Source organism: Esox lucius, chromosome 19 (genome assembly GCF_011004845.1).
Source record: "Esox lucius isolate fEsoLuc1 chromosome 19, fEsoLuc1.pri, whole genome shotgun sequence".
Lineage (NCBI taxonomy): Eukaryota > Metazoa > Chordata > Actinopteri > Esociformes > Esocidae > Esox > Esox lucius.
Genome location: NC_047587.1, coordinates 38,922,009 through 38,946,064, shown reverse-complemented (window position 1 = coordinate 38,946,064; position 24,056 = coordinate 38,922,009). Strand labels below are relative to the sequence as shown.

General features: G+C 42.1%; 2 protein-coding genes across 2 annotated transcripts; one reads left to right on the top strand and one right to left on the bottom strand.

Moving 5' to 3' along the window:
• Positions 1-119: 119 nt before the first annotated feature.
• Positions 120-20,509, top strand: snx22 (sorting nexin 22). Its single transcript, XM_010884289.3, has 7 exons — positions 120-454; positions 16,990-17,073; positions 17,339-17,443; positions 18,709-18,803; positions 19,029-19,067; positions 19,494-19,561; positions 19,724-20,509. Exons 1-7 carry the CDS (start codon positions 371-373, stop codon positions 19,921-19,923), a joined length of 675 nt encoding a protein of 224 aa, XP_010882591.2. The 5' UTR covers positions 120-370; the 3' UTR covers positions 19,924-20,509.
• A 45-nt stretch (positions 20,510-20,554) lies between these two features.
• ppib (peptidylprolyl isomerase B (cyclophilin B)) lies at positions 20,555-23,057 on the bottom strand. The gene is made up of 5 exons (NM_001303761.1): positions 22,850-23,057; positions 21,509-21,622; positions 21,321-21,414; positions 21,043-21,227; positions 20,555-20,962 (listed from the first exon to the last, which is right to left on the bottom strand). Exons 1-5 carry the CDS (start codon positions 22,982-22,984, stop codon positions 20,840-20,842), a joined length of 651 nt encoding a protein of 216 aa, NP_001290690.1. The 5' UTR covers positions 22,985-23,057; the 3' UTR covers positions 20,555-20,839.
• Between the last annotated feature and the right edge of the window lie 999 nt (positions 23,058-24,056).

The following is a 24,056-nucleotide window of genomic DNA, read 5'->3' as shown; positions in this document are numbered from 1 at the left end:
ATTGACTTGATCTGTTGCCTTAATTATGTCTGCATAAATGTAATGTAATATATTAAACATAAAAAGCTACAGGATATAGTTAATTTAATCAATATAACCGCAGTATATGTGCGCTGCGCTCAAATAGCAAGCGCGTGAGATGCACAGGTTTTCCAATTATGGGAGGAGCATTTTAGGCAATGTTGACAATAGGAGCCATGCAGTCTCAAATGTTACCCTAAATTGACCTTTGCGGAGTATAGATTGTCACGGGCATTGTCCCTCTTCAGTGAATCTCCCCGAAAGTTTAAAAGGGTTTGTAACCAAGACGTCAAAAGAAAAAGTGCTGCATTGACGTAGATATTTGTACAGTTTCGCTCAGAGGAGTCTAATGCTGATTCAAGAATCTCCAATGATTGAGGTATCGATCCCGTCGCTGGAGAAAGATGTTGACGAGTCAGGAAAGTTGAGAAAGGTAAGCCGAACAATGTGTATAAAAAAATGTTTGTCAACATTTTTTATTTTAAACGGATTTCTTCTGGTACAGTAAGGTTAGATAGTATTGTTTTACTGTAACTTGTCATTCAAATGTCTTCGACGAATTAAGGCTATATTCAAGTTTTTTTCTACATCTTGAAAATATGCGCTCGAATTACCGTGCGCGGCGTTCTGTGGCTGTTCCATGGTAGCCAACTGATTTGAAAACCTCCAGGTAGCCACGCAATCCATGTGAACCTGACGATCTACGCATGATCCATACGTACACAGACTTTCGTCCACTCTTTTCGGTCTGGAATGGTATTTTGCCTAAACCAATGACAACCTAATTTGAAAACAAGTAATGAAAGGAGAAGTAGCGTTGCAATTTATAGTAGGCCAAGAACACCATCTTTTTAACAGTGGTTCCCAAACTTTTTCACTCCGCCATCCTTCGCTCACTTGGGAAGGTCTTTTTATTGTGGATGCATTGTTTTTGCACAATTGATGCATTGTTCCTGCAATTCTATACATTTTCCATTTGGTAGACATTTTATTCGTCAATATAAAGGTAATTGTATATTCTATAGACTACATTTTGCTGTCAGGTGGAGATAAATTAGTTTACAAGCTCATTTTGTGCATTTCTATGTTTGAGTGACTAAAACATACAGCAAAATCAATGGCCTAAAACTTGTTAGTTGACACCGAGGCGCTCTTTTTTTTTTTGGCACCAAGTTGACCACCATAGCCTAGGTCTGAACCTTGACTGTGCTGCAAGCTGACTAGTGGTGGGCAATGCAAGAATAGTTCCAGGAAGGGGGAGGCATACCCACACAGTGCTCAACCCCTGGGTGTGTGGCCCATAGTTTGGTCACAACTCTTGTAGACAGTTACCATAAACAGTCATTTTCCCCTTAACTGCAGGAATTAATGTAATGGAGGTTGCCAGAGGAAAACATGTTGTTGACACTACTCTTCTTGCACCTACAGACCAGTGCGTACTTGAGTGCACTCAAACAGACGTCTTTCAACCAAGACCAGTGGTAGACTGTAAAAATCATGTTTCTAAATGTTATGAAACAATATTTTGCCCTTGTCTATTATCTTTAAAACAGTATGTAGTCATTTTAATAGGCTTTTCATATTGTAAGTATATTTTATAGGAACAGTAACTGTATACATTTCCTCATTGGTGACCCCAGCGAGAACCATATCCATGACCTATTAACTCTGCTCTATCAACTCTGCTACCTGCCTAGCAACCCTGTTCTACTGCCAGAGTCAATGGAAAGAATGATTATCGTATTAGTCTTAGTTTATATGACGCCAACTAGTTTCTCCTGTGGGAAGAGGAGAATATTCAAGTACATTCAGTGACCTTTTTTGTTATTCTTTTATAACATGTAAATAAGTGTTTACTGGGCCAAGCATTGAGAATGTGATTCAAAAATATGATGCGAACGGGCCTCCTTGCTAAAAGTGACCGGCCTGAAGCTAGTCTGATGACATCTGGTGCCAGTTTTAAGCAAGCAGATATGCTCAATGAATTAGTGGTTTCTGGAAATGGAAGTGGACCAGTTATATTCCTTTCACACTAACATGCTGACAGACCCAAACTGGGGAGTTCTAGTTTGGATATTGTCTCTTCAGATACAGTTTAACATTTGTATTTGTCACAGACACTTAATTGCAGATGTTGTTGTGGTAGTAGTGAAATGCTTGAAGAGTGACTCCTAAACAATGCATTAGACTATATTAAGTAACTCCAACATAAAATGACGTTCTACAAGAAATAATGACTAGTTTACCAATATCACATTTTACAACAGGATATAGGTATTGCGATTGGTTTAAACACGTTCTTAGCAACCTTAAAAAACTGTTTACCACTGCGATGCGAGATCGGATGTTCATTGCCTTTTCTGAAAAATCACTGCACCTTCAGTGAAGTAAGGGCAATTACAAACGTTATCTTCTTTGGAAAAAGCATCTAGTCATTGCCTCTTGTTTCTAGCCTAGAAATAAGTTTGCAACCACAGGTGTTTGTACAAAAATCAGTCTGCCTTTCCAATTTTCAATTGTTTGTCATTGTTTTAATTTTGAATAGCTTTCTCTGTGGTACCACCCTAGGACAAGAATGATAACTTTTGGATTCAACAAATTTGAGAGATGTTTACAGACAAATAACAGGTAGAAGAAATGACTGTTCTGTTTGAACTTAAATATACAAAAGGTATTTCTATGTGAAAGGATGGAGAAAGTGTAAATAAATGCAGAGTACCATAGAGCTGCAAAGTCATGATAAAACATTTTTTATTCACAAATCTGTTAAAGAAATAGGAGTGTATAAGCATATCCACTGTCCTTTCAGACAGGAGTCAATATACTATGGTGCATGTGTATGAAGGCCAGTGAAGACAACCCTGACTTGGCTAGGCTCAGCAATAAACTGGTATTATATTGTCTTACTTGTTTAAGGGTCTGATTTGGGGTCTAACGTGTTTCCCATGAGCCCTGTGCTGTGTAGTAAGGGGGTTGGGTTCTCTATATGCTAGGGGTTTGCAGGCGGGAAATATCTAACCCTCCTGACACATCCACAACAATGAGAGCTCTGTAGTGGAAGGATGACAGTTCAGGATATGGTTATAAAGGGCTGAATGGACTTATCTCTAGCGGTTATTCTGTTGGATTTCTTTCCCTTCTGACCGCGCCCCATTTTATTTGAATGAAACCTTCAAATCAGTGGAAGAAGAGTTCTCGTTGACTTTAAAAGAGGGATCATTGATGAGGCACGTTTGACAGGAACCTCCGTGACAAAGCCTGCCCAACTTGCTAATGTTTCACAACATGCTCCTGAGTGGGCATTGTTTCTATTGATAAATGTACTAAAGTGGGAATGCAATTTTGCAATGGTATTACAAAGATGGTTTATTAAATCTAGATAATAGACATTGCTAGTTCAAGTTGATGGTGGGTGGACTGGTTGTCCTCTTTGTGTTCGTAATTAACCTTTTTATTCAAATTCCATTCTATCAGCTAAATAGTAGTGGTCTAAATAGATATGTCCCATCTATGAGTTATATGTATTTCTATGATTTAATTTACACTGACGCTGTAGTCCAAGATTGTGCTGTGTTTGAAATGTTGGCTGGCACAGCACAAATGCATTAGAAAGTTACATCTTGGGATGGATGTTACATAGACTGGGCTTGCTCTGTACAAATTATTCTGGCAAGTTGGGTGCATAAGCTAAGCTGTGGTTGTTTGCTGAAGTATGCAGTCTCCTCCAGGCACGTAAATTCCAGCAAAAACCACCTAGTATGGCGAAAATAATAAATTCTGCTTGGCAACATGTCCATTGGCCATAATTACATTTAGATAGCACAAAATGAAACTGGATGAAATCGACAATCACGTTTCTAAGTATAGATTTATTTTTAAACGCTACCGTTCATCATTTTCAGTGGATGTCTAATGATATAGTGGGGTTATTCAAAATGGGTCCACTTTGAACATTTCCCAATGGTTTTTCCATCCTGGTGAAAACATTGAACCTTCTGATCAATTCTAGTGTGGACATACAGTGCCTTCAGAATGAATTGTGGACACTCTCTCCAGTTTCTTTTCTGTTAAATATTTCATTAATAATTTATAAAAAATGTTTTTGCTATCAACGAAACACTTAAAAATAAAAAAACTGAAATATCTCATGTACATAAGTATTCAGACCTATGCATACAGTTACTTATACAGTTCTCGTAGGTATGCCATTACTAACTTCTGCACAACTTTTTTTTTAATCCATTACTCCTTGTAGATCATATCAAGTGCTGTCAGATTGGAGGGAGGAGCATTGGTGCAACTGCAATCTTCAGGTCCCCACACAGAAGTTCAGTGGGTTCAAGCCCAGGTTTTTGGCTGGGCCATTCAAGGACTTTTATAGCCACTCCACTTTCCCAAAGCCATTTTGTTGGCTGTGTGTACTTTGGGTCGTTGTTGTTCTGAAAGATGAATCTTTGACCCAATCTGATGTCCTGTTGGATCTGTATTTTGCTCTGTTCATCCTTTCCTCACCGGACTCTGAGTCCCTGCTGCTAAGAAGTGTCCCCATAGCATGATGCTTTACTCATGTACAGGAGTAATTTCCATTTTTCATTTTCACTGAACTGGCAAACATTTTTCAAAAAATAAATATAGACCCCATGTGGGAAAATGATCAGTCTTAAGAACTGATGGTCTCTGTACTCCCAGGCTAGATTGTACCATAATGTCTTATCTACTCCTCTGTGCAGTAAATATTCAGTACATGTATACAATTGCATAGGCAGCATAACGAGGCAACATTTGAATTGTATTTGCCTGAAAGGAAAGAATCCTCATGAATGTGCTTTTTGTGTATTTTGGGAGTTGCAACTTACTCAATTAAATCGCACACTTGTCATCAGCAATCATTTGGTAAACATTTAACAGGAAGCACAAGGTTGTGTGTCTATAAATATTAGAGAGGACAATTGACCTATATTAACTAATACTATTTATTGTTCAGCTTAGGGATAAGGTTAAGATTTGGCCATAGGGCTTAAGAGTTATGGTTCAGATATGTTTAGGGGGTTAGATTTCAAGTTAGGTTTTTATCGGGTTGTGTTAGGGTCATTCTTTTTAATTGTACAACATTTTCAGTCCTTAAAGAAAAGTGTGTGTGGGGGGTGGGGCAGGAGAGTTGTTATAGGAAATGGGATTTGGGGTTGAAAGTGGTGTCAGCAGTTTAGTGAAGCAGACAGAACACTGAGCAGAAGCAAGTACTTGTTGTTCATTGTGATACTTGACTTTGTGGAACTACATAAACAATTAAGTTTCACCAAAGCAGGAATAGCAAAACAGTTAACCCTTCAACCTAATTGTTCTCTCCTCTCCAAATTAGAAAGAATGGGTTAAAAGTGGAGGTCCCATTTCCATTAGACCTTGTGTGTAATTGATGACTAAATGCATTTTTGCCATTTACATTTTATAATAGTAACTTCAGAAAAGTGAAATGTGTTCTGACTGGTTGAAGCTCTTACACTTTCAGTTACATCCATCTCACTAATAGCCATTTAAGAGTTTTGTTCAGTTGGTCAAAAGCCTGTATTATTTCAGTGAAAATATTTTTATATGTAAATAATAATACATTCGAAGTAATCTGGCTGATGCCACTGCTAGTGACATGCAGTTATAAGACAACATTCTATCTGATCTTTAAAAATAAAATTTATAATTTCACAGGAAAACTATGTTCCTTATTAATCATTAGGTCTGTATTTTGAGTGCTCAGTTCAGTCTGTATTTTGAGTGCCCAGTTCAGTCTGTATTTTGAGTGCTCAGTTCAGTCTGTACATTTTTGTAAGAAACCCCATGAATTTTAGAAACTACAGCTTAAATGTCTAAGCCTAAAATCTTATTATCACTACATGATTTCCCACATTAAAGATACAGGCAGATAATATTAATATTTAACACATTTATCCAATGAATTTAAGCAGGTTTCAGCCTACCATGATGAACAGAAGCTTATCAGGCTACAGCAATGTGTACCTGCAGTTGCAAGGACTTGCTGCTACAGTAGCTGAATCATCACTGTCTTGCTCCCTGTCTTACTAGATGCTGCGATAACATTAAGTCTATCAACCTGCTGCTGCTCAACAACTTTGCTGAAGATGTTTTTCAAGGGCAAATATCATATTTATTTCATTATGTATTGACTTTTTGTTAAAATTGTATTCTGAGTGGCAGACTTTCCATGTTTGTTTTGTTATTTTAGCTAACTACCATTCCCAGCTCAGATCTTTAGCTAACTAGTCGAAAGGTACAGCCCCACGGTCACAGATTGGTCAATCCGAAAATGCATTATGGAATCATAAAGCATCTCTGAAACGGCAAGGCTTGTGGGTGCTCTTAGTCAGCAGTGGTGAGTACTTACTGACAGTGGTCTGAGGAGGGACAAACCGGCAACAGGGTGTTGGGTGCCCAAGGCTCATTGATGCGTAAGGGCAACAAAGGCTATGCCGTCTGATCTGAAATGACAGAAGGTCTACTGTAGCACAGGAAGACAACAAGCTGGTGGAGGGAGTGTGATACACTGGGCAACATTTCAAGCCTTTTTTTGTTTCAATTTTCATGATTACAGCTTATAGCTCATGGAAATCAAAAATCTAGTATCTCAGAATATTAGAATAAAAAAATTATAATACAGAAATGTCGACCTGAGGAGAGCTCTAATCTGCAAAATATTCTTTGGTATGTTTATTTATGCACTCAATGCACTTTGTCAGGGCCTATTTTACACAGATTCCTGCACCAATGTGGCATGGCATGGAGGCAATCAGCCTGTGGCACTGCTGAGGTGGTATGGAAGCCCTGGTTGCTTTGATAGCAGCCTTCAGCTCGTCTGTGGTGTTGGGTCTGGTGTATCTCATTTTCCTCTTGACAATACCCGATAGATTCTCTATGGGGTTCAGGTCAGACAAGGTGGCTGGCCATTCAAGCACAGTGATACCATGGGCAGCAAACCAGTTACCAGTCGTTTTGGCACAGGTGCCAAGTCCTCCTGGAAAAGGAAATCCGTATCTCCATAAAGCTTGTCAGCAGATGGAAGCATGAAGGGCTCTAAAACCTCCTGGTAGACCAATGCATTGACTCTGAACTTGATAAAACACAGTGAACCAAAACCAGCACATGATATGGCACCCCAAATCATCACTGACTGTGGAAACCTCACATTGGACTTCAAGCAACTTGGATTCTGTGCCTCCCCACACTTCATCTAGACTCTGGGACATTGATTTCAAAATGAAATGCAAAATATACTTTCATCTGAAGAGAGGACTTCGGACCACTAAGCAACGGTCAAGGTTTTCACTTTCAGTCAACTTTCCATGAATATGTTTTGATACAGCACTCTGCGAACAGCCAGCCCTTTCAGCAAAGACCCTCTGTGGCTTACCCTCCTCATGGAGGGTGTCAATGAGTGTCTTCTGGACAACTGTCAAGTCAGCAGTCTTCCCCATGATTGTGGTTGTGTGTACTGAAGGCTCAGGGAGTTAATTAGCTGATTAGAGCTCTTCTCCGGTTGACATTTCTGTTTTGACAGCATGCAGAAGACCAACTGCATATTAAGCTTGTCACAGGAAAATGTATCTTAAAAGCTAACATCAAGGTTTTGCGCACTCTGGCAAGCTTAACCCCTAGTTGTTGGCTGGAGAACGTGGTCTCCTTTATACATGTGTACCGCAGACTACATCCTGGTTGAGGCACAGGCACATCGGAAGACGTTTCAGTTTTCAACTCCGGAAAACCTCTTGCTGCGAGGAGACGAGGCATTTGGTATATCTCGTCTGTTGATCACATACTGTAGCTTGTTTCAATAATATGGTTATTTTTCAATGAATGATGGGCAGAGTATCATTCCTTCATTGTTTCTACCCCTGAGTATCATTCTCAGATTCCACAGCTGTCCGGTTGATTAAAAGGGGAAAAAAGCCCCTGCACTGAGAGCTCATTCTTCCATGGATTGAGGGCCATCTGTCTGAGGCCATCATTGGCATTTGACAACATCACTCTGTTCCCCTTTTGTCCACTGTGTGTCGAGTTGCCTGGGCAACCCAGGAACATGAAGGCCGTGTGGCGAACAGTTAGCCTGGTCATTGGTCATGTCTGGGCTGTCTTGCCAAGTGCCAACTCCGGCAAGCAGCCACAGACAAGAGTCCGGGCTAAACGACTACAGAGTTTCCAAATGACTTACAGTAACTTTGTGTGGTTTGATGGAGGACTTGCCAAGTTAGACTTACTGCATTAGTTCTGTTGCTGTGCCCTTTAAAGTAAAAGAGCAAAGGCTGAGTTGCAAAGAATGAATGACTACATTTTATTTTTAGGACAGAAAAAAAATACTGAAGTCTCAAAAGGGCATTCAACTATTCAAATGGTGTTAGTTTGTTATAAATGGGTTTAGATATTCAAATATAGTTTAAATGTGTTATAGGTGGGCCAAGTGGTCCTTACATACTCTTATATAGACTTATAACAAGTAACATGCCTCAGTGAGCACTGTATAGCAATCATCCTAGATAACCTCTTGAGAGATGAGTTTAGGTACAAACGGTGGCATGAAACTTCAATTATAGCCTGAATGTAGCCAGTGAGCTATATTTAACATGAGGTACTCACCCAAAAAATAATGGATCAACTCTGCATGATTCAGCTAATCCCTGTGACAGGAGGACTCTGTTCTGTTGTGTGCAACAAATGTAAGAAAGCAAACCTGAATTGAGGTCCTGTCTGGCTTTTGCCTTAAAGGGAAGGTACAACAAAATCTGTACTTTTACAGAATTCTATCAACATTTGAACTAAGGCAGGTGTAGTTAGTATCACCAAAGTATGAAAAATCTATATCATTGCTATGACAGAGCCTTACCTGAAAATCCAATCACTTGACCTGTGTCTGAATCATTTGGTTTTGATTTTGCTTGAAAGCCCTGATGTCACATCTTCATCTATTTTTAATACATCCAGTCATCATCATCATCTTCCGCTTATTCGGGGCCCGGGTCGCGGGGGCAGCAGTCTAAGCAGAGATGCCCAGACTTCCCTCTCCCTAAACACTTCCTCCAGCTCTTCCGGGGGGACACCGAGGCGTTCCCAGGCCAGCCGGGAGACATAGTCCCTCCAGCGTGTCCTAGGTCTTCCCCGGGGTCTCCTCCCGGTGGGACGGGCCCGGAACACCTTCCCAGGAAGGTGTTCCCGGAGACATCTGAAACAGATGCCCAAGCCACCTCAGCTGACCCCTCTCGATGTGGAGGAGCAGCGGCTCTACTCTGAGCTCCTCCCGGGTGACCGAATTTCTCACCCTATCTCTAAGGGATCGCCCAGCCACCATGCGGATCCCTTAGAGATAGGGATCCCTTAGAGCACAGGTGTCAAACCGGTTCCACGGAGGGCCGAGTGTCTGCAGGTTTTGGCTCTCACCTTGTACCTGATTGATTAATTAGTTCACTAATTGGTTAATTTCTACCCCCACCTGGTTGTTCAGGTCTGACCTGGGAACCAATTTAAAGGAAAACCCAAAGACCTGCAGACACTCGGCCCTCCGTGGAACCGGTTTGACACCCCTGCCTTAGAGATTTCGGCCGCCTGTATCCGGGATCTTGTCCTTTCAGTCATGACCCAAAGCTCATGACCATAGGTGAGAGTAGGAACGTAGATTGACCGGTAAATCGAGAGCTTCGCCTTGCGGCTCAGCTCTTTCTTCAACACAACAGACCGATACATCGACCACATTACTGCAGAAGCTGCACCGATCCGTCTGTCAATCTCCCGTTCCATCCTTCCCTCACTCGTGAACAAGACCCCTAGATACTAAAACTCCTCCACTTGAGGCAGGCACTCTCCACCAACCTGAAGTGGGCAAGCCACCCTTTTCCGATTGAGGACCATGGCCTCGGGTTTGGAGGTACTGATTCTCATCCCCACTGCTTCACACTCCGCTGCAAACCGTCCCAGTGCATGCTAAAGGTCCTGGTTTGAAGGGGCGAACACGACAACATCATCCGCAAAGAGCAGAGACAAAATCGTGTGGTCCCCAAACCTGACACCCTCCGGCCCCTGGCTGCGCCTAGAAATTCTGTCCATAAAAATTACAACCACACAACCACACTGTTCTTCCTGAATCCGAGGTTCTACTATCGGCCGTATTCTCCTCTCTAGAACCCTGGCATAGACTTTCCCGGGGAGGCTGAGAAGTGTGATCCCCCTATTGTTGGAACACACCCTCCGGTCCCCCTTCTTAAAAAGAGGGACCAGCACCCCGGTCTGCCATCCCAGAGGCACTGTCCCCGACCGCCACACGATGTTGCACAGGCGTGTCAACCAAGACAGCCCCACAACATCCAGAGACTTGAGGTACTCAGGGCGGATCTCATCCACCCCCGGTGCCTTGCCACCGAGGAGTTTCTTGACTACCTCTGTGACTTCAGCCCGGGTGATGGACGAGTCCACCTCTGAGCCCTCATCCTCTGCTTCCTCAATGGAAGACGTGACGGCGGGATTGAGGAGATCCTCGAAGTACTCCTTCCACCGCCCAACGACATCCCCAGTTGAGGTCAACAGCTGCCCACCTCTACTGTAAACAGCGTTGGTAGGGCATTGTTTCCCTCTCCTGAGGCGCCGGACGGTTTGGCAGAATCTCTTCGAGGCCAGCCGATAGTCCTTCTACATGGCCTCACCGAACCCCTCCCAGGCCCAAGTTTTTGCCTCCACAACCACCCAGGCTGCTGTCCGCTTGACCAGCTGGTACCCGTCAGCTGCCTCAGGAGTCCCACAAGCCAACCAGGCCTGATAGGACTCCTTCTTCAGCTTGATGGCATACCTTACTTCCGGAGTCCACCAGGTTCGGGATTGCCGCCTCGACAGGCACCGGAGACCTTACGGCCACAGCTCCGAGCGGCCGCTTCGACAATGGCAGTGGAAAACATGGTCCACTCGGACTCAATATCTCCAGCCTCCCTCGGGATCCAGTCGAAGCTCTGCCGGAGGTGGGAGTTAAAGATCTCTCTGACAGGAGACTCGGCCAGACGTTCCCAACAGACCCTTACAGTACGCTTGGGCCTGCCGAGTCTGTCCAGCTTCCTCCGACCCGTAGGCGCAGGGAAACGACCCTCTCGTTCACCGGGGTAAACTCCAACACATGGCGACAGAGCTGGGGAGCTATAAGCAAACCCACACCAGCCTGCCGCCTCTCACCATGGGCAACTCCAGAGTGGTGAAGAGTCCATCCTCTCTCAAGGAGTGTGGTTCCAGAGCCCAAGCCATGCGTAGAGGTGATCCCGACTACCTCTAGTCGGAACCTCTCAACCTCACGCACGATCTCAGGCTCCTTCCCCGCCAGCGAGGTGACGTTCCACATCCCTAGAGCTAGTTTCCGTATCCCGCCATCGACTGCCGCCTGATCCTCTCCGCACCGGCCCCTTATGGTCCCTCCTGTGGGTGGTGAGCCCACGGGAAGGCGGCCCCACACCGCTCCTTCGGGCCGCGCCCGGCCAGGCCCCATAGGGAAAGGCCCGGCCACCAGGCGCTCACGTACGAGCCCCAACTTCGGGCCTGGCTCCAGGGTGGGGCCCCGGCTGCGCCATACCGGGCAACGTCACAGACCTCTAAATGTTTCTCATCATTAAGGGGTTTTGAACCGCTCTTAGTCTGACCCGTCACCTAGGACCTGTTTGCCTTGGGAGACCCTACCAGGGGCATACAGCCCCAGACAACATAGCTCCTAGGGTCACTCGGGTACTCAAAACCCCTCCACCACGTTGAGGTGGCAGTTCATGGAGGGGTAATACATCCAGTGATATGCTTTTTATATTTTCACTTCCTGCCCTAATTTGAATGTGTACAGCCCATTACCAGTTATTTTCCTATTCAGCAAGCAGCTGATGAGTTAGAATTCCAAACAGTATGCATGTCCTAAAACTAAAAATGTTAAAGTCAACAGCTTAAATGTAATATCTCAGTAAGGGCTTACAGTACTATAAAAGTTGGCTAGCGTATTTATTCAGTCATTGTAGATCACATGGAATTGCTCAGGTTATGTAAATCTATCCCATTTGTGTTGCTATTTATTTCAGTGGCCTTTTTCTATTGGTCTATTCTTGATTTAAGAAAGTATGAAGACTTGTTGCCAACTTTTAGGTGAATATTGTATTCTCTTTTTGTCCTGATGAATATCCGCTGGCTGCCACACCTGTATTGCCTGCAGCATTGTAACTCATACAGTTTAGCTTAGTAGGAACTCGACTGACACGTCATTGAAAAAGAAACGTTATCACGGAAAGTATGTTGGGTTGCTCTCCAAAAAAATATGCCTACAGGAATTTACTATGGGAAATAACATTTTCAAAGTTCCTTACAAATTGTCCTATTTTCTACTTTTCCTATATCTTGCAATGCATATGTATTAATTTTGACCGAGGTGCTATTTACAACTTAACTGCAGACATTCTTCTATGGCGTTAGATACCTGCCAAAAGATTAAGCGTACATGCAGGCTTGGAAAGTGGGGTTCTGTAAAATATCTATTGTTTTGAGCCATAGAGATATTAAGGATTCCTATATTACTGTGTAGCATACACGTTCTTTTCTTTGTCAAGATGGTGAAACAATTTGTATGTCCATGTAGTGGCAATCAGTTGTAAATGTTTCAGCCTTAGTGTTGAAAAATTTGTATTTTTATCTTCAGTTCTGTTTTTCTAAGAGCCCAAAAACTACACTAACCACAAGCCTTAGTGGCACTCCCTTAGCTAATAGTTATCTTCATAGCTAACCTAAGTGGTACCTAATGTAGATGTATTGATTGTATAAGTTAGTGAACTGTTGTAAGCTGTTGTAACCAATGAAACAAAATATTAATTGTTTGTAATATGAGCTGAACCTGAAGGAGCAAGTAGGAGAATAGGGAACCCTGTTCAAGCGGTTGCCGGGGAGAGAAAGATTTAGTATGTCTGTCTTTTGAGAAACAGGACACAGGTTAGAGACACACACACATCTGACAGGCCAGACAGAAACCAGGAGGGGACAAGAAGATGTTTGCGTTTATCCTTATAAGGAATAGAACTGGAACTGGACCAATAGCACACTTGTTTTGTGAATTTAACGACTCTATCTTTTGGGCGTAGTAGAAGTATAAAAATGATGTTTTGACTGTTGATCCTTAGACATTGTGCGGCGACACCTTGTCTCCAAAAGCTTTTGTAATAAACGGAATATACGGTATGATAGTTGACCTGACTCCTGGTGTTTTATTCTCCTTTCCAACAAACCAACTCGGGGAAGTGTTAGACTTCAACACTAATTCAGCTGATTTTGTCTGGTGGTTTTGAGGATGGCTAGCTAAAAGCAGCCAGTAACCTAGTAGCTAATGTTAGGTCCGTAGCTACAGTAAATTGTCGTAACTAGTACTGAAGTTAGTGTACATTTAGCTAGGTACCTAGCTATTTGCCTTATCAGTCTGATCCAATGGAGCTTCTTAGATTTGTTTGGGGAACCAGTAAAACAATTTGCAATTACACACTCATTAGTGATGATTACAGCCTGGCACCAAACACTGAACCGTGTGTGTAGCTAGCTAGCTACACAGGCTGTAATCACCACTTTTGAGTGTGTAATTGCAAATAGTTTTACCGGTAATAGTTTTTCCAGGATCTCCAGATTTATTAAGCACTAGCTCGTTACCAGTGCTTAATAAATCGGGAGATCCCGGAACACTTGGGGTGTGAAAGAGACATCAATCCGGTTGACTAATCGACACAAATAAAGCACATCAGTAGCGCAAATAGCGGACAACAAAAATCCTAAAACATTCACAATCTTGTCAGGCAATGCTGAGGCTGCAGGAATAGGCAACTTTATGAACTCTGGTTGCTTCTAGTGGAATGTTTACAGTGCAAAGTGAACACAGCAATGGAAAAAGACAAGTCATGCACCGCAGACCGGATCTGTGAAAAGTGGGTGTCCAAACATACTGAGGAAAATCTCAAATTAACCACTGCTAGTTACCAAACAAAGTTATGCTAGCTAGTAGCTTCCCAACATTCATGTTTGTGCGCCAGATCAATCTGTACACTCTCCGAAAGGTAAACAGTCTTGTACTCTTTACTTTTTTACAATATACCAACATTATGATTTCCGAGCTTTGAAGTTGATTGCTCACATAATAGCTTTGCGAACTGATTGATTATTGCAAAAGTCCATAACCAGGCCAATTTTAAAATGTCTATGGTAAAAATGATTGGGTCATATGACCCATGGAACCAAGATGGCGAAATATAGGTTGTTCCACTTTCCAAGTCTATTGTTGGGATCGTAAGACAATCCATTAATAAATTGGTATGATCGTATAAAAGGCATAAAACATGAAACAAACATTAAATTAAATCTGTTACAATGACTCCAGTTACGAAGACTAATACTTTTTGCATGTACGAATATTGTTTTACAATTCTAATATACAACATCACGATCTGGAATTTTGGCAGTTTTGTCATCCTCCCAAAAAACGTAACCGAAACTTTCTGGGAGGAGTGCCAATGTAACAGTCGGTAACACTTTGTACATCTGTAAATCAGGGAAACCGGAAATGGGTATCCTGCAAGATTTCAATTTAAAAGTCAAGTTCCAAGGTTTATTTGTCAAATGCATGAGTATGTGAAAATAATAGACAGAAAATAATAATAAAATAAAGCAACAATACATAATACTACACTAGAAGAAGTTAAAAAAGAGTACTGTAAACTAGCAGCAATCTGTGTAGTATTTGAACATTTAGATATGGCAAGTATGGCAGTAATATTGAAAACTAGCAGCAATTGGTAGATACAAATGAGTGCAATAAACCTATGAATGGTGGCATAGCAAACTACAACTATGTGAGAATTTATGAAGAAAAATGTACACACAGCAAAAATATAAAGCAATAATATGCATAACACTGTACTTAGCATCAGTTTAAAAAGAGTACTGTAAACTAGCAGCAATATTGGTAGTAGTATTGAATATTATAGATGCAAGTATGGCAATTTGAACATAGAAAAATGTAAACTACAATCAATGTTGAAAGAGTAGGATGGGGGAGTATGAACAGTATGGTAGAAGCATTGAGTGTTACAGATACATATGAGTGTAATATGCTTATGAATGGTATATGCAAAGGAATATTATAATGTCCATTAAAAGTCCTGAAAGGACATCAAAACATCTGGAAAGTTCATGTGTGATCAGCATGATCATAGATCCATGTTGTTGGTTGAGGAGCCTTATGGCCTTAAGGGAAAAAAAATTGGAGTCTGGAAGTGTGCGCTCCGATGCTCCGCTAGCATCTACCAGACGGCAGCAGTGTGAACATATAGCCTGGATGGCTGTGATCTTTGATGTTCGGTGCTTTCCTCAGGCATCGTGTATGGTAGATTTCTTGCATGGAGGGGAGTTGGCACTCCCAAATACTCAAACAGCGTTGCTATTTGGATCTTCGGTTGTTGCAGTAAAATGAGAATTTGTTAAAATATCTAATAACTAAAACGAAATGTTATGGAATCACTACAGTAGTTCCAGGCCACACACAGCTGTCATATAATATGATGGACAGAACACAGCCATGAAATAGCACATGCCAGCCAGACTGTAATATTTAAAGCAATATCTTGACCTAAATCACCTAAATATATTTTGCAGCTCAGACAGATATTCTATGAAAGTCTATTGTGTCCCTGTTATTTTTACACACAAGTATTTTACTTAATTGCTAAAAGCATTATAGTATACTGGTGTAATGTAGTTATGAAGTCTTATATACCAGCTCTGGACTTTTACTTTGAAAATGAAATCGGGAATCGTAACGCTATAGTGGAGCACTGTTTCAGCGGTTCAATTTATTGTTGCTAGCTTCACAGCTTCGAAGAGCTACGTTTGCGTTAATGACAAGTTTGTACATATAAAAAATAAATGGAGACAGAAAGTAAGAATTTAACGTATAAAAGGTTGCGAAAGGGTGTTTGTACGTTCACAGATCTAATTTCACGCTTAAGTTTCATGTTTTACGGATTACTTTTTTACGATCGTAACAATTCACGTATGGATTTTCTTACGATCTTAACAATACGTACGCTTAACCTTTTGGCAGATATCTAACAGATATTCTTCTAGTGATCACAAAGCAGCTCGTTCCTGTACGTTTGCGTCGGGCATGGTGGTTCCCTTGTCTGTTTATTTAGCTACTGGTCAAGCCTGGTCATGCTTCATGCAGAAGTGTTTAAATTGTTCGTTTTTTGGCCATCTGGTGGCACTGTTGCGTGAGCACTTTTAAACTGGCCTTTTCCCTCCCCTGCCGAGAACCTGACTGTATTACACATAACTGAAAGGCCAGGTATGCCCATTGCCCAGAGGAACTGGACTTTGCTAGTACCCTCGTTTTTGTGTGGCATTACTTATAGAAGGAAAAGGAAGCGTAGTTGCAGTATGTCAGTGACCGTCCATCCGATAACCACATTCTGTTGACAAACTTTGCATTTGCAGTATTAGGATGTATTCTCACTTGGTTCCTTTCAGCGAAATTGTGGACTTTGTGGATTTGTGCGGTTTGTTTAATTTGTATGCAGTGTGAACACTCCGAAGGAACCTCAGATCCTTCAAGAGTCCCTGATACAAACCAAGACCACCCTTAAAGGTCCTTAATTTAAGGCATGGGCCTCTGAAATACAGAGAAATTAGGTCTTTATTTTTTTCACCCTAGAGTTCACTTGAAAGAGTGTTGAGATTGGTTCTTTTAAAGAGAACTGTATGTAAAAACACCCTTATTCTAATGGGTTTTTGTAACATTTGGTGTAGATATTGTTGCTATCAGTCATTGTAGATGAAGCAGTTTTATTTACAATCTTTAAATAAAAACAGTTTCAAACTCAGCCAGTAAGGTGGGACTACCTTCGTCCATCTCTGCAAAACATTCTCTTTTTTTTCTAGCTCTTCAGAGTTGAGATCTTGTTCAATGAAAGGAAACACTTTGTGCTCAGAAGATACAGTGAGTTTCAGAACCTGCACAGAAAGGTAAAACAATCAGTGACACTCTTCCACCCGAAGGTTAACACCATAATAGTCATTTGAATCATTTAAACACTAGCCTAGTCAGTTGCAGGACAAATCAGTGGCTAATGGCAAAACTACAATCTATTTACATGTTTCTGCTTCAAACATGAATCATCATTACTTTACACACAACAGTGTAATTAACTCAGCATAGTTGTATGCATGATGGATGTTAAGCTATTGCTGTCCAGTCCTTTTATTTTGATGGTTGCTACTGTCCCAATAGCTGAAGAAGATTGTGCAACCCCCAGACTTTCCCAGCAAAAGGAGCTCTCATCTGAGAACCAAGCCCCTTGAGCAGAGGCGGCAGGAACTGGAGGATTACATTCAGGTAAAATATGTATTTAACTTATTTGTTTAAAGATGCATTCTGGGACTTTCATGAAAAAAAAACATGCATGAACTTCCTAAATTATATGGAAGTAGTTTTCATGATATGGGACACATAAGTCAGAAAAGGGTGGCTTGCCCAATTCAGGTTGGTGGAGAGTGCTTGCCTCAAGTGGAGGAGTTTAAGTATCTAGGGGTCTTGTTCACGAGTGAGGGAAGGATGGAACGGGAGATTGACAGACGGATCGGTGCAGCTTCTGCAGTAATGCGGTCGATGTATCGGTCTGTCGTGGTGAAGAAAGCTGAGTCGCAAGGCGAAGCTCTCGATTTACCGGTCAATCTATGTTCCTACTCTCACTTATGGTCATGAGCTTTGGGTCATGACTGAAAGGACAAGATCCCGGATACAGGCGGCTGAAATGAGCTTTCTCCGCAGGGTGGCCGGGCGATCCCTTAGAGATAGGGTGAGAAACTCGGTCACCCGGGAGGAGCTCAGAGTAGAGCCGCTGCTCCTCCACATCGAGAGGGGTCACCTGAGGTGGCTTGGGCATCTGTTCCGGATGCCTCCTGAACGCCTTCCCGGGAAGGTCCCGTCCCCCCGGGAGGAGACCCCGGGGAAGACCTAGGACGCTGGAGGGACTATGTCTCCCGGCTGGCCTGGGAACGCCTCGGTGTCCCCCCGGAAGAGCTGGAGGAAGTGTCTGGGGAGAGGGAAGTCTGGGCATCTCTGCTTAGACTGCTGCCCCCGCGACCCGGCCCCGAATAAGCGGAAGAAGATGGATGGACACATAAGTAGATGCATACAGTTTGCATTGAATTGTGGGTCATGTTAAACATGTGACTAAAGTTTGCAGTGAATTCTGGGTGATTTCAACCCTGCATGTGAACTTGTCACCTCAAGCAAAATCGAGGTTAGGTTGGGCCCCTTTTGTGAATTCGATTGCCACTTAAGATGACAATCTAGCTGGCGGTTTTGACAAGAATCCCCATGAAGGCAAGTGGCTAGGTTTATGACTTGGGGGATAAAATTTTACTGCAATTTTGGCTTGACTGCAGCACTTTTATAATCAGTGGCCAAAAATAGCAGAATACTTCTTTTAAGACTACAAAATATTCCTACTTATACCCATGTGAGGGAATATTTGATGTTCCATAAGGCCTGGCGCTTACACAAGTTGTACTGAATTGCATTGTGACTAATATTATTTACATAGTCTACAATCTGACATGTCTTCTTTCCTACTGAACACTTTCTGACCGTTTCAGGATATCATCTACCAATATGAAAAGGTTCCCCAGGTGCTGCTGGACTTCCTGCATGTGAAACATTTCCACTCTGGGAACAAAACTTACAGCCTTGAGTATGTACATGCCTTTCCCTTACCAACAACTAATATCTGCTTTATTTTTATAGAGTTGTCTGGCAGAAAAAATTATATTGAAGATTTTACGAAGTCTGAGGTTTAGAGCTCCATTTTCTTCTGCTGTGTTTTACAATTTAAAAAGTAGATTACCTCTATTGAATGTATGTTGTCTGCTATGGGAAGGTAACAGGCTGTAAGAGAAACTGCTCTTCATCACTACAGGTCATTCAATGATAGTGATCCTCAAGGTGAAGGATATAGGTGAGTTTCAGTGACTGAACTGCCATGTACTTTGAGCTTTTGTGCTTTATGAGCACCCCCCCCCCGCCCTTTGTTTTGTCAACCTGTCAGAAGTACCCCCTGCTGTTCCACATATTGGAGCTATTCCAACCCTAGCCAACCTGATTCCACTTGCCAACTCATCAGCAAGGCTATTGTTGGCATTCAACAATTGTCAAACACCTGGGGGGCCTGCTATGAAAATTCTGCTTATGACGTTTTGGCCATGCAGAAGGCGAGTTTTAAATGTCCTACAGAAGGATGCAGATTTAACATTTCTGGGTATGAGCTAAAATGTTAAAATATGCCAATGTGAAGCTTTTTATAGGCAATAACATATTATTTAGCAGCAACAGGCAGTTCTCTTGTGTTCGGTTCAACTTACGCAGTGGTCACTCGTTTCATCAGTTGTCAGCTTCAACACCAACGTGTGGTGGGATTCTGTCAGGACCCCTATCTCCTGGACCCCCCCTCAGGTACAGATGGCCTCTGCATTGTAATCAGCCACTGCTAGCTAAACATTTATGGAAGGGGGATTGGTTAGAATATTTTCATTCTAACACCCATTTACCAGTCCAAAAATTTAGATTTTAGATTTAATACACATTTACTAAACTTAAGTTAATCTTCTCTGACAGATCTGCCAGACATTGTGATGGACGGCGTCCTCCAGGGCTTTTACCCCCAAGACACCCGTGTCACCTTCACCCCCTGCACCAAACCCAGCCTGCCAGAAAAACCCCACCTGGCTCCACCACCAGCCTGTACCTTCAAAGCCCCAGCTATTCCCACCATCATTATAGATAGGGTCTGCACAGCCACACCAACACAGGCATAGAGTTGAGCCAATTGAGCTGAAGCCAGTTAGTCTTGAAATACAGATTCTACATTGGATTTCATTCTTGACTCGACTTTAGTTACTAGCTTAAGTAATTTGATGAATGTCCTTAGCCTGAATCAGAGTTTCTGTCACTTCAGTTTGTTTTAGTGATTGACTTTAAGATGGACTAAGCAACACTGCAGTGGTTCTGACAACATTCAAATCTGTAAAATTAACACATCACTTTGATGCAGAATGAAATTATAGGTCTCCCTACAATGTAAAATTGATCCCACAGTACAAATACTTAAATTACATGCAACTAACTGAATTCCAGGTACACCATTTATTGCAGTCACTTGCCAGATCCCAGAGGCTAGATAATTGATAATCAGCTGACAATTGAATGCAAATCTGCATAGGTTAATTAAATGTAGTAACCATGGTTTGTCTGCTTCAAATGCCACCGTATCACAGTCACATTGACAATGTTCCAATTAAACAGTTTGGATGAACTAGGTTGAAAATGTACATCTTTAATTGTTACAGTAGTGTCAGGAAAAAATTACAACAAAGCCATATCATGATTAAAGGTTGACCATGTGAATACAAAAGGACCTTGAAAATAATTGTACACTACACACAATGTTAACAAAAATGTGGATCCTTTATTGAAGATTTTGTCTTTACAAAACTAGCAGGTCTCAGCTGCAAGACAAACTGGAATGCCTGTTTGGAAATGGACCCCAAGTGTGCCTCTTTGTTCATTGGCATGGTTCGTTAACGACAATGAGCAACCACCAATGAGCAGTCCGCTACCTGTACATCCCAAGAAGCAGCCCCACTACAGGACCACAAGGTGGTAAACGAAATGGAGATATTTTAAGGGTCTGCTCATTCACCCACAGTCCTGTCCTTACATTCAAAAAACACTTCACGCCTTGGCGATGGCGAAGGGCTTCTCCACGTCGATCTTGCCACAGTCGTGGATGGTCACGTCTTTGAGGGGCTTATCCCGTCCATCTGTCTTTGTACCCTCAATTTTCTTGACCACGTCCTGTAGAAGAGCAATGCCAAAGGTAAAGAGCGCCGCAAAAAGCTGCAAGAACAGGAGTTTAGGTATTTAGTGACACTCACCTCGCCTTCCAGAACTTTTCCAAAGACTACATGCTTGCCGTCCAACCAGGGTGTCTGAATGGTGGTGATGAAGAACTGGGAACCATTGGTGTCCTTGCCAGCATTGGCCATGCTCAGCCAGTAAGGTCCGTAGTGCTTCAACTTGAAGTTCTCATCAGGGAAACGGTCTCCGTAGATGCTCTTGCCTTCAGAGAAACGATGATATGAGGTTAACCTCTGCACTGATGCCCAAGTCATCGATAGTTTGAGCTATGATTTAAGTGAAAGAAATACCTAACCTCCAGTGCCATCTCCTCTAGTGAAGTCACCACCCTGGATCATGAAGTCCTTAATGACTCGGTGAAACTTGCTGGATTTGTAGCCAAACCCTTTCTGGTGAGTCAGGAAGCAATGCAATAGTCAGTACCTCAAGTTTGTTCAATAACAGTATTTTAAATCCATAGAACGGTATGAAAAATAGACCAACCTCTCCAGTTGCTAGTGTAATAAAGTTCTCTACGGTCTTGGGTACGGTTTTTCCAAACAAACCAATGACAATGCGCCCAACATCCTCATCTCCGATTCTGATGTCAAAATATACCTGTTAAGAGAGGGTCGTATAAATCGGTTAGGATGTATAAAAGGCAACATCCTCCCTTTGGGGACTAAGGAGGGATGTGAGCAGCGTAATAGCCCTGCATCCTACTGCTTGACACCGAAGTTAAGCAGATTTAGTCCCTGGATGGGTGAGCATGCTGAAGTGCTGTAGGAGAACCAGAAGGGGGCACTTTCCACAGTTCAAGAAATTGCTCAAATGACCCCAGGCAGTGAAGAGGACATTTACTTAGGGTGCCATATTTTGGGTGGCATGTTAGTGTCCCAGCTCCCTTGTCACTAAAGACATCTGGCAGTTATTTTAAGAGTTCCCAACTCACAACTGCTTGATTAATCCTTTATCAAAATATGCTACTTACAAAAGGTACTAAATGTATGCAGCATCAGCTAAACTACTAAAAGGTTAAAATTACTCATGACCTACAAATTGGAATTTTCCATTTTCGTTAAATTGTATGAATTCTCCATTCTTCATGTGGCACATCTGGCAACTTCGCACAAACTCGGACTCGTTTCTGTATATCATGTAGAATAATAAGGAAGTCGTGTTGGTAAAGATGTCGTTTGCAACCAAGCCGGTCTATTTTCGTTTAACAATTACATTGGCTGAACTACAGTAAATGTTTTGAACATGTAAACAATGAGCGCACAGTTGCAGTGCTTACTAACGAGCAACCCACTATTAATGCATTACCTAAAATAAAATAACGTTCTGTACACGTTCCTACACGTCTGATTTGTGAATGACCAAACGTTGGGTGCGGAGACATCAGTGGACGTGGCTCGGTTGACTACCGCAAGCTAGCCACAACACTCAACCCGAGTTTTTTTTTTTAATGGTAGAACAGTAACCTCGTCGCCATTTGGGTTAATTGCGTAACGAAATTAGTTCAAATAGATGCATTGCTTTCCAACGCAATTTCGAGATCTAGGAACCAACTGAACAATAGACTGTTTTCTATGCATTATGCTGACTGCAATTCGTAGGCCTGTATTCAGCGCAAGCATTATGAGACTGTGCAATAGGGATTTCAAGTTATTAGTTAGCTAGTTATATTTAGAAAATTAGCCGTGTTAGTTATATTCTAAGATGTGTTATTGTATCAAGTCTTGCTTCACCATAGTCTTGGGATATTTTCGAACTTAAAACTGGGCTATATTATTTATTACCGGAGCGGTTCTTAATCCAGACAATGCTCCCTAGCCGTCTTACCTTGGCTGTGACTTTGGGGCCTTTCTGTTTTTCTTCAGCTTCTGATCCACTCGGGAAGAGCAGAAATATCACCGACCCAACGATGACCGTAACAGCAACCAAAAACTTCATCCTTCTCTCGCAGATTCGAACCATGAACAAGAAAAAGTGTAGCCGTGGCGGCCCTAATGTAGGTATGAGCCGCTGGAAAAGTAGGTATATCCGGGGTGGAGACAACTGCCTACCGCAGGATTTACACAATTGGTGAGGGCGTAATTTTAGGTGCTACGATTTTTACTGTGATTGGTTTAATATGCCATAATGCAATCTGGAACCCAATCACAGATGGATACGCGTACAGCGCACATCGAACTACCGTATACAGTACGCTGAACGTAACGGTGGTGTCAGTGCAGCCAAGCCAAACGTATTTGTGAAATGTAATTCACTTCTCACCTTTCCCAGTCCTTTTTAGCTATTGCATTTTATTGTTATGATTCGCACTCATTTTCTCATTTCAGTTTTTCCTTTAGTATTTTATGTTAATTCCTCGCCTCAAACTTAATCTTAGTCTTTGTTTCCGTCACATGCTGGTGTTTGTTTCCTTGCATCGTCTTCAAACCACCGCTGTCTTCCTCACCTCCCTTTCTCATTTAATTGGGGAGCTGGGCAACAGTGTTGCCAACTTTCGCGAGACAAACAAGCAACCGCAGCTCCAAAAACAAGCCCAATATTGTATACAAGCAAATCATTATTTACAAAAATTATGAAATGTCAACAACGCATAAAGGGAGGGCAGGCACTATCCAAATCTCTGATCACCTGCAAGCAGAATATGAGAGAGAACACATGGAAAAGGAGATGACATGAGCACTACATGTAACTAGTAGGCTATAAATGAGTAAACTGTAATAATAGATTCTGCTTTGCAGTATCTGCACAGAGCTTTAGAGTCATCACCGACCACTTGATGTACAGACTTTGTTGTACTTTTGCCATATAGACCACTTTGTTGGTGGCATCATTTGTGGAAATGTATCTAATGCTATGTCATCTAATGTCATGAATGATTACTCAACACTGCTATAGTGTCTATAATATTCAATACTTCTACCATACAATTCATACTCCCCATCCTACTCTTTCAAAATGAATACTACATTTTATGTATATTATTGCCATACTTGCAATATCTATCATTTCAATACCACTACCAATATTGCTGCTA

Coding starts and splice junctions, on each gene's coding strand:
- snx22 (XM_010884289.3), top strand. CDS start 371: ATGCTGATTCAAGAATCTCCAATGATTGAGGTATCGATCCCGTCGCTG. Junction 17,444..18,708: donor AACTGGAGGATTACATTCAG/GTAAAATATGTA, acceptor TGACCGTTTCAG/GATATCATCTACCAATATGA. Junction 18,804..19,028: donor AACAAAACTTACAGCCTTGA/GTATGTACATGC, acceptor TCATCACTACAG/GTCATTCAATGATAGTGATC.
- ppib (NM_001303761.1), bottom strand. CDS start 22,984: ATGGTTCGAATCTGCGAGAGAAGGATGAAGTTTTTGGTTGCTGTTACG. Junction 21,415..21,508: donor TTACACTAGCAACTGGAGAG/GTTGGTCTATTT, acceptor CTGACTCACCAG/AAAGGGTTTGGCTACAAATC. Junction 20,963..21,042: donor GAAAAGTTCTGGAAGGCGAG/GTGAGTGTCACT, acceptor GCTCTTCTACAG/GACGTGGTCAAGAAAATTGA.